This window comes from Bison bison, unplaced genomic scaffold, assembly GCF_000754665.1.
Source record: "Bison bison bison isolate TAMUID 2011002044 unplaced genomic scaffold, Bison_UMD1.0 scf7180017864032, whole genome shotgun sequence".
Lineage (NCBI taxonomy): Eukaryota > Metazoa > Chordata > Mammalia > Artiodactyla > Bovidae > Bison > Bison bison.
In genome coordinates, this window is record NW_011494604.1 from 465,777 (window position 1) to 475,962 (window position 10,186).

At 40.8% G+C, this 10,186-nt stretch overlaps 1 protein-coding gene across 1 annotated transcript in view; it reads left to right on the forward strand.

Annotated features, from left to right (window-relative positions):
• The window catches only part of FAM162A (family with sequence similarity 162, member A), a 41,227-nt gene continuing 31,041 nt past the window's right edge, over nucleotides 1-10,186 (forward strand). Inside the window, exon 1 of the mRNA XM_010834255.1 lies at nucleotides 1-93. Coding sequence (XP_010832557.1) covers nucleotides 60-93 — 34 coding nt within the window. The 5' untranslated portion in view covers nucleotides 1-59. The remainder of the gene's footprint in view (nucleotides 94-10,186) is intronic.

Sequence of the window (10,186 nt, forward strand, 5' to 3'; positions counted from 1 at the left end):
AGCTCCCCCGCGCCACCGCCGGCCTTGGGGCACTGTGCTGGTCGGCGGAGTAGGCAGCCATGGGGAGCCTCCGCGGCCTGCGCCTGGTGGCTGGTGAGACGCGGGCGGCGCTGAGGGTGGGCGGGAAGCCAACTTGGCCGCTTTGGGTGAAGGAAGCCTGCAGCCCAATTAGGCCTGGTAGTTGCTTGGTTCTGTTACGCATTCCCCTCAGGTAGTTCGGGATCCTGTTTGCAGGGTAGTAATAGTGGGAGAGAGCAGGGGCTGAGCGCGGAATTGGTAAGCAGACATGCGTACTAGACAGGAGTGACCCTCGCACCAGGCTCTACATTCACCCAGCTGCCTCCAACTTAATGAGCCCTCGTTACGATCAGTTTCGCGACCCCCCCAGGCCCTGTGAGTCAGTTCTTAATGCACCTGCCATTCCTAGAACTGGTGCTTCAGCTTTCCATGAGTCTTAGTGTCCTCCTCACTCCCACCCCCAACCATCTCTAGAGTTTATCCCTCAGAGAAAATTTCTAGTCTGGGGTTTCCTACCCATTTGGTATCTGATTTGGCAAGAGATTTAAGGTCTCCCAGAATAGTAGTATTTGGTTTCCTAAAGTGGGGGGAGGACACATTTCTTTTAAATAATTCTACAATAAAGTACTTTGAATTTCTTAGAGGAAAGTGTTACGTAAACGCAGGACATGCGTTTTGTTTTCCTTGTAGACATTTGTATAATGACTTTTGGGAGTCAGAACTTAATTAGCCTTCTTGGGAACCAACAGAGCCTTTGCTTACTAGGGGCTTAGAAATCAAGAGTGTTTGCCTTTTGACTGTTTTCTAGCACCGGGGCAAATCACTCTTTTGGTCTTGTTCATGAACTTTGATAATGTGTAATGATTGATTCCTTAGTACCAAAAAGTTGTTTAATTCACATTTTAAAGAGAGAATCGCCTTAAACTTAATGATTGAGATAATGTAAATGAACATTGCAAATGTAAATGAAATAACGTAGAAAAAGTTATCCTTTGCATGGCTTATTTCGCATTTCAGTGGAGAATAGGCAGGAAAACTTGTTTCAAACTAAATATTATTTATTTCCTTTAAAACAAATACCCTTTCCACTAAAGAAGATTGATTTGTTCAGTTTTGATGAACTAATTTGCTTAAAATCTTTTGTATACATCCAGTTAACCTTTTTAGTAAGGTAAGCAAAAGAATCTCTGCTCTCTAAAAAATGTCTTGTAAAAGGGACTTTGACTATGGAACCAAGTTCCATAGTTTTTTCCATAGTTGAATGTTTTTAATTAGTTCATGTTCTTGCCTTGAGAATATTAATACATTTATGCACTATAAGGATTCCAAAACCTCTTGCAAACTTTTAAGAACTTTACTATTGAGCACTCAGTCAAAATAAAATTCCTTGAGCACTTTAAGGACAATTTGTTTTACTCCAGATAGATCCTCTAAGGATGTTATATGAGCAACTCTTTCCAAAGGATCTCTGAATATCTGATATTTTGTGAGCAACTCCAAGCAATCTGCTCTTTCACTCACTTTTGCCCATTTTATGTCTAAATACTTTCACCTGCATTGTTTTATATGATTGATTATTCATAGTAGCCCTCTTAGGTAACTCTTATCATCCCCTCCCTATTTTACAAATGAATAAACAAAGGTCTGAGGGTTAGATGACTTGTCCCAGTTCACTTCATCATAAAATGTTAGAGTCAGGAGATGAGTCAGTGCCCTCAAATTCTGGAACTTGTACTCTTTGCTTTGTTCGAGCTGCTTGTTCAGATATGTATGTACATGTATTTCTCATGGCTGACAGGGTCTATTTGGTGTGAAATGGAAGAGTCATCAAATGCAGGTTTACTTTGAAACTGAAGCAGTCATTCATATGCAAATAGTTTTCAAGTAAGAAGAGTGATTTAACTGTCAGCCTTACTAAAGGAATGGTAGATCAGATAGAAATACAATCTAGGCATACTTTACTTATCCAGAATATTGTTTGCAAGGCAATGGCAACCCACTCCAGTACTTTTGCCTGGAAAATCCCATGGACGGAGAAGCCTGGTAGGCTGCAGTCCATGGCATCGCCAAGAGTCAGACACGATTGAGCGACTTCACTTGTACTTTTCACTTTCATGCATTGGAGAAGGAAATGGCAACCCACTCCAGTGTTCTTGCCTGGAGAGTCCCAGGGATAGGGGAGCCTGGTGGGCTGCCGTCTATGGGATCGCACAGAGTCAGACACAATTGAAGCAACTTAGCAGCAGTACTTTAGGTGAATGAAATTTCAAAAAGCCAGAGCTTAATCCTTTAGATGATGGACCCTTATTTTTAATCATTTCTGTTGGAAATCTGTACTTCCTTTAACAAACAAAAAGAATGTAGACTTTTATGATCTTGGTTTTGTTTTGTCGATGTAGCTGTAGAAATAGATCAGTGTTGTTAACTTTTGGTTCTTGGACCTCTTCACAGATAAGAGGGCCTATGAACCTTGGAAATTACATTCGAATTTTTATGGTTGTATGCCTGTCTGGAGAAGAGAGGATCCATAGCTGGCATCCATTTGTTATTGTTCAGTCACTCAGTTGAATCCGACTCTTTGTGACTCCATTGACTGCAGTACACCAAGCTTCCTGTCTTTCACTATCTCCTGGAGTTTGCCCAGACTCATGTCCATTGAGTTGATAATGCCATCCAACCAACTCTTCCTGTCTCCCCCTTCTGCTCTCAATCTTTCCCTGTAGCAAGGTCTTTTCCAACGAGTTGGCTCTTCGCAACAGGTGGCCAAAGTATTGGAGCTTCAGCTTCAGCATCAGTGCTTTCAGTGAATATTGAGGGTTAATTTCCTTTAGGATTGACTGGTTTGATCCCCTTGCAGTCCAAGGGACTCTCAAGAGTCTCTCCAGCACCATAGTTCGAAAGCATTGGTTCTTTGGCACTCGGCCTTCTTCATGGTCCAACGCTCACATCCGTATATGACTACTGGAAAAACCATAGCTTTGACTGTAGGGACCTTTGTTGGCAAAGTGACATCTCTGCTTTTTAATACGCTGTCTAGCTTCTCTTCCCAGGAGCAAGCATCTTTTAATTTCATGGCTGCAGTCGTGTCCCCAGTGATTTTGGAGCCCAATAAAATTAAGTCTGTCACTGTTTCCATTTTTTACCTATTTGCCATAAAGTGATGGGACTGGATTCCATGAAGTTACTTAGTTTTTTGAATGTTGAGTTTTAAGCCACCTTTTACACACTCTTCTTTCACCCTCAAGAAACTCTTGAGGTCCTCTTTGTTTTCTGCCATTAGGGTGGTGTCATCTGCATATCTGAGGCTATTGATATTTCTCCCAGCAGTCTTGACTCCAGCTTGAGCTTCATCCAGTCTGGGATTTAACATGATGTACTCTGCATATAAATTAAATAAGCAGGGTGACAGTATCAGCCTTGAGGTACTCCTTTCCCAATTTGGAACCAGTCCATTGTTGCATGTCCAGTTCTAACTGTTGCTTCTTGACCTGCATACTGATTTCTCCAGAGGCACGTCAGGTGGTCTAGTATTCCCATCTTTTTAAGAATTTTCCACGGTTTGTTGTGATCCACACAGTCAAAGGCTTTAATGTAGTCAGTGAAGCAGAAGTGATATTTTCTGGAATTCCCTTGCTTTTTCTGTGATTCAGTGGATGTTGGCAATTTGATCTCTGGTTCCTCTGCCTTTTCTAAATCTGTCTTTGCATCTGAAAGTTCTTGGCTCACATACTGTTGGAGTCTAGCTTGAAGGATTTTGAGCATGACTTTGCTAGCATGTGATATGAGTGCAGTTGTGCTGTAGTTTGAATATTGTTTGGCATTGCCCTTCTTTGGGATTGGAATCAAAACTGACCTTTTCCAGTCCTGTGGCCACTGCTGAGTTTTCCAAATTTGCTGGCATATTGAGTGGAGCACTTTCACAGAATCACCTTTTAGGATTTGAAATATCCTGAAATGAAAAACCTAAAAGCTGGAATTCCATCACCTCCACTGGCTTTGTTCATAGTGATGCTGCCTAAGGTCCACTTGACTTCACACTCCAGGATGTCTGGATCTAGGTGAGTGGTCACACCACTGTGATTATCCAGGTCATTAAGACCTTTCTTGTACAATTCTTCTGTGTATTCTTGCACAATTCTTCTGTGTATTCTTGCCACCTGTTCTTAATATCGTCTGCTTCTGTTAGGTCCATGACTTCCCTGGTGGCTCAGACGGTAAAGCGTTTGTCTACAATGTGGGAGACCTGGGTTCGATCCCTGGGTCGGGAAGTTCCCTGGAGAAGGAAATGGCAACCCACTCCAGTACTCTTGCCTAGAAAATCCCATGGACAGAGGAGCCTGGTGTCCATGGGGTCACAAAGAGTCAGACACGACTGAGCGACTTCACTTTCTTTCTTTTTGTTAGGTCCATACTGGTTCTGTCCTTTGAGTCCATCGTTGCATGAAATGTTCCCTTAGTATCTCTAATTTTCTTAAAGAAATCTTTAGTCTTTCCCATTCTATTGTTTTCCTCTATTTCTTTGCATTGTTCCCTAAGGCTGTCTTATCTCTCCTTGCTATTCTTCGGAACTCTGTGTTCAGATAGGTATATCTTTGGTTTTCTCCTTTGCCTTTTGCTTCTCTTCTTTTCTCAGCTATTTGTAAGGCCTCCTCAGACAACCATTTTGCCTTGTTGTATTTCTTTTTCTTGGGGGTGATTTTAGTCACTGCCTCCTGTACAATGTTACAAACTTCATCCATAGTTCTTCAGGCACTCTGTCTTATCAGAGCTAATCCCTTGAATCTGTTTGTCACTTCCTCTGTGTAATCACTGGCATCCATTACTTAGAGCAATCTGTGCTAAGGTAAAAAGCACTTCTATGATGATTTGTAATTAGGTGGCTAGTGACCCATGCTACTGTGGGTACCATGAGGGTAAAGTGGGTCTGTTTTTACTCTGTCTTCACCACTTACCAGTGTCCAGCTCATAGTAGATAGACAATAGATATTTTTTGGAATAATTTTTTAATATTGTATTATTTTTTAAAGATAATTGTTTTTACTTTCTATACAATAATTACTACCCCAAAGGAATGAAATGGTCTTATAAGTATGTTTATTCACACCTTCAAAAAGTATTTGCTGCCCTAAACTCCTTTGACTTAATAGGAGATTTAAAAATGAATTTTTTATTATTATTATGCCAATGAAGTGGGCCATGAACAGCCTCCTTGTCAGTTTAACTCATGCCAAAGCATTAGAATCAAGAAATAACTTAGAAGTCATGTACCCTAATTTTACTGATGAGGCCAAAGAAGGAAATTGACTTGGGAAGGGTCACACAAGTACAAAGCTGGGAATATCTCCTGGCTCCTATTCTGATTTTATTTCTACTACAGTAAGTCCCCTGCATGTAAATGAGTTCCGTCCCAAGTCCAGTTTACCCGTAAGCCCAACAAAGCTAGCCTAGGTACCCATCTAACACAATTGGCTATATAATACTGTTGAAATAGGTTTATAATACTTTTCACACAAATAATATATACAAAATAAACACAAAAAAACATTTTTAATACTACAGTACAGTGCCTTGAAAAGTACAGTGGTACAATACAACAGCTGGCATACAGGGCCATGTTTGCATCTTTGAAAGTTCACAACTTGAAGATTCTTATGTTGGGGACTTACTGTACATTCTGCTCCTTCATTGTACTTTTTGTTTGTTCTTGCTAATCAGCCCTAAGTGAGTACATGCCCATTTTTACCATTTTATGCCTCTAGTCTTTGGCTTTGCTTATCACTCCCTCCAAGTCTTGCCAACGGTTTTTATCAAGCAAACACTGTGTGCCCTATTCACTATGAAAGCTCTAGAATGAGTGGACTGCCATTCTTCCTAGGGCTAGAGCTTATTGCAATAAACAGATGTATATAATATATCTGGAGAGCCTATACAAGATAGTAGATATTAAGTGCTAGATTGCAGAACAGATTTTAAATGCTGCTCTGGTGTCCTGATTGGGTTCCTTTTAACTTTACACATATCTCTTTCTAGTTTCACAGTTAACCTTGTTACATTGGTACCTAGACATCTGCCACGGCGAGGGTTTTTGGCAAAAGCTACAAATCAGGGCTTTTCCCCACCAGCCCCCTCCTGAGCATTCAGAGAAAGGAAAAGTAGTGTATGTTAGGGTTATCTACTGAAGGCTCCTTTGAAACAAAAGGGATGGAAGAGTGACATGAGCAAAGGGGCAGTAAAGAGCATGGAAAGGGTGTTGGAGGAGAAAGGGCAGTAGGGAGAAAGGATTATCTTGGATTGCAGGAGGGAATAGGAGATAAAGTATGGCCTTTGAAGATTTTAACCAGATGAATTTGGACAAAAAGGAAACCTTCAAGCAAAAGTCATTAAAAAACATTTTTGGAAAATTAACGTGGTAGCTGCTACCTGTGAAGATATTACTGTAATCCATGGGTGAAGTAATGTGGAAATGATAAAAAAGGAATTTATCTAGGAAGTGTTTTGAAGAAACTATTCATATGACTTTGAGACATAGAGTAATGTAAGGAAGGACATAGAGACTAAAGTGTTTGAGTGTGGAGGACTGAAGGAGTATTGCCCCATTGTCAGAGATAAGAGAGTTGGCAAGGAATTTGGCATTCGGGAAATTTGGGAAATTGGAAATTCCGGAATTTGGCAGAGAGGATGGTGCACTATTGAGTAGGAGATGGCATTGAGTTATAGGTGAGGATGGAACCTTTCAATTAAAGACCTGAAGACAAAGGAAGAGTAGAGTTAGAGAAATATATGAGAGCCAACAGTTTTGAGCTGATTATTAAAACAGGATGGAGGAGCCCTCCATAAGTAGTGTGAAATAGAGGCAAAGATTGAACCCTGGAGGCCTGACATGGTGTAGACAATAGGAAGTGGCGGAGGATATTAAAGAAAGTAGACCCCAGAGGTCAGAGATGAAGGGGGGAACATGGCAGTGTAATGCACAGGAGGACTGAGGCCTTGTAGAAGGATGAGATCAAAGCTGGGAAGAGGAGAGTCTAATAGGTTAGTGATAAGATTTGAAAAGACATATTCATATGACTGGAAAGAGATCACTAGTTTACAGCAACTTTAGTAAATGGGGGAAGGAACATTGTAGTTAATGTGTGTTGATGGGGTCAGGGTAGTAAATACAAGCTACTTAGTCAGTCACTTGAGCTATGAAAGGAAGGAGATGGTATTTTATTTATAGGAGCTGTTGAGAACAAGTGAATGTTTTGTTCCAGATAGTGGACCCTCAGGGCCACTGTAGTATAATGTGTCAGGAATTCTCATCAACTACCAGCAGATGAGTAAATTGATTCAGCCTTTCTGGAAAGCACTTAAGAATCTTAAGGGTGGACCTAGAGATTATCATACTAGGTGAAGTAAGTCAGAGAAAGACAAATATGATATCACTCATGTGGAATCTAATTTTTTTTAAAAAGTACAAATGTTATTTCCATAACAGAAGCAGGCTTATAGATATCAACAACACAGTTAGGGTTATCAAAGGGAAATGTTGGAGGGAGGGATAAATCAGGAGTTTTAGAATCAACACACGCACCCTACTGTATTTAAGGACTCTACCCAATATTCTGTGATAACCTATATGAGAAAAGGTTCTAAAAAAAAATATACACACACATGTATATGTATAACTGAATCACTTTGCTGTACACCTGGAACTAACACAACATTGTAAATCAACTATACTCCAATAAAATTAAAATATTAAAAAAAAGAATCTTAAAAGAGTTCATGTCCTTTAACCATTGTATCCTTTAGCCCTCCACTACCAGGATTCTATCTAAGAAAATAACCAGAAATGCCATTAAAGATTATGTAGAAAACTATTGATGCTTTTGATCTGTGGTTTTGGAGAAGACTTTTGCGAATCCCTTAGACTGCAAGGAGATCCAACCAGTCCATCCTAAAGGAAATCAGTCCTGGGTGTTCATTGGAAGGACTGATGTTGAAGCTGAAACTCCAGTATTTTGGCCACCTGATGCGAAGAGCTGACTCATTTGAAAAGACCCTGATGTTGGGAAAGATTGAAGGCAGGAGGAGAAGGGGATGACAGAGAATGAGATGGTTGGATGGCATCACTGACTCAATGGACATGAGTTTGGGTTAACTCCGGGAGTTAATGATGGACAGGGAGGCTTGATGTGCTGTGGTTCATGGAGTCGCAAAGAGTTGGACGTGACTGACTGAACTGAACTGAATTCATTGGAATATTACTTGTAATAGTGAAAAATGAGAAATAAATCCAGCTATAGAGAATGATTGAATTCAGTTTATATCCATTAGATGTTATGCAGTATCAGAAGTATTTTTTAATTAATGTCTTGGTAAAGTGTTTGTGACATAAGCAAGATATGGAATTATCTGGTAATGGAAAATGTATATGTTGTGTATAAGTATAGGAAGATGTCTGGGAAAAAATACACCAAGTTGTTACCCCCAGATGGTGTGATTATAGATGCTTTTGTTTTTCTTCATGTGTATTTTTAGTTTCCCAAATTTTCCATTATAAGCAAGCGTTACTTTTATAATATAACAGATTCTTTTGATTTGTTTAAGAGTGGGGAGACAGTAGTTGGCAAGAAAAAGGCAGTGGAAAAGATAGATCTAGAGGTTATGAGAATTTTGGTACAGCATCTCTCAGCAAGAAGGATCACAGATGGAACGGTTCAGAATGAAGGAAGAATTGTGTGGATGGATGAAACAGACGCAGAGGTAGGGAATCTGTTCTGTCACAAAACCTGTTTAGGTCAACAGCTGAGGTAGAGAGAATTTCAAATAACCACTGTTGGGAGTTAGGGTTAGGGTTAGCTGAGATGTTGATGGGAGGATAAATGATTACCAAGGAGTAGCCCCTTATCACCGATAATTGGGCCCACCCGATACATGGATACTTTTCTTTCCATAAGAGTCCCTGCCCACTCTCCCCCACCGCCCCCCCCAACCTCCACCACCTCAGCTTAAAAACTGGCCAGGTTCCAAAGGTTTATTTATAAATCTATTTTTTGAACTTTTAAGAATTTTTTTCTATGAAAGTAACATTTCAAATGTCAATTACAGTTCTAGCCAGCCCACAAAACTTATGATATCATTGTGTCTTGCCCATTTTTTCCTTATTTTTCACATCTGTTAGTTTCTTTCCATTGATACCTATAGGTATCCTCTTTCCTGTACACAACCCACTTGAACTTGTGACACCACTTAAGAGGATGTTTCCACATTTATGTCTACCCACTTCTGCTCCCTTTGTCCTATTTCTCCCACACTCCTAGCCAGTCCTACATTCTGCACTCAGATTTATCTGCCAGAGTCACCGTGGTTAGTTTTAGTTTCGTACTCAAAACTGCTTTGCCTGTTCCCCAAAATCTTCTTGGGGTTTGGCAGACAAAAGGACTGTCACTGTGGAGAAGCATAGACAAACACAGAGTGCTGAACCAGAGTGCATTAGGCCACTATCATCACTTAAGTTCTCAGCACAACATCAGCATGTCAGCAGCAAGGCTTGTGAGCATTGGTTGCCTGGCAACCAGATCCAAAATTCTATGTCACATACAAGAATAGGGCAAGTCAGTGTTTGAAGCCAGAAGAAATCCATCATTTGTCAGAATAGTTGCAGACATGAGATATCAAGCTGTTAAGGTCTCATCACTGAAGAAGCTCAGAGCATGTTAATGTTTCAGTCTTTTTCATTTGTTTTGTTGTGGTCAGCTTTTAGGGCAGCCCAGCTTTGCTTCCAGTGTAGAAAGCAAATCAGATCAGATCAGATCAGATCAGTCGCTCAGTCGTGTCCGACTCTCTGCAACCCCATGAATCGAAGCACGCCAGGCCTCCCTGTCCATCACCAACTCCCGGAGTCTACCCAAACTCATGTCCATCAAGTTGGTGATGCCATTCCAGCCATCTCATCCTCTGTCATCCCCTTCTCCTCCTTCCCCCAATCCCTCCCAGCATCAGAGTCTTTTCCCATGAGTCAACTCTTCGCATGAGGTGGCCAAAGTACTGGAGTTTCAGCTTTAGCATCATTCCTTCCACAGAAATCCCAGGGCTGATCTCCTTCAGAATGGACTGGTTGGATCTCTTTGCAGTCCAAGGGACTCTCAAGAGTCTTCTCCAACACCACAGTTCAAAGGCATCA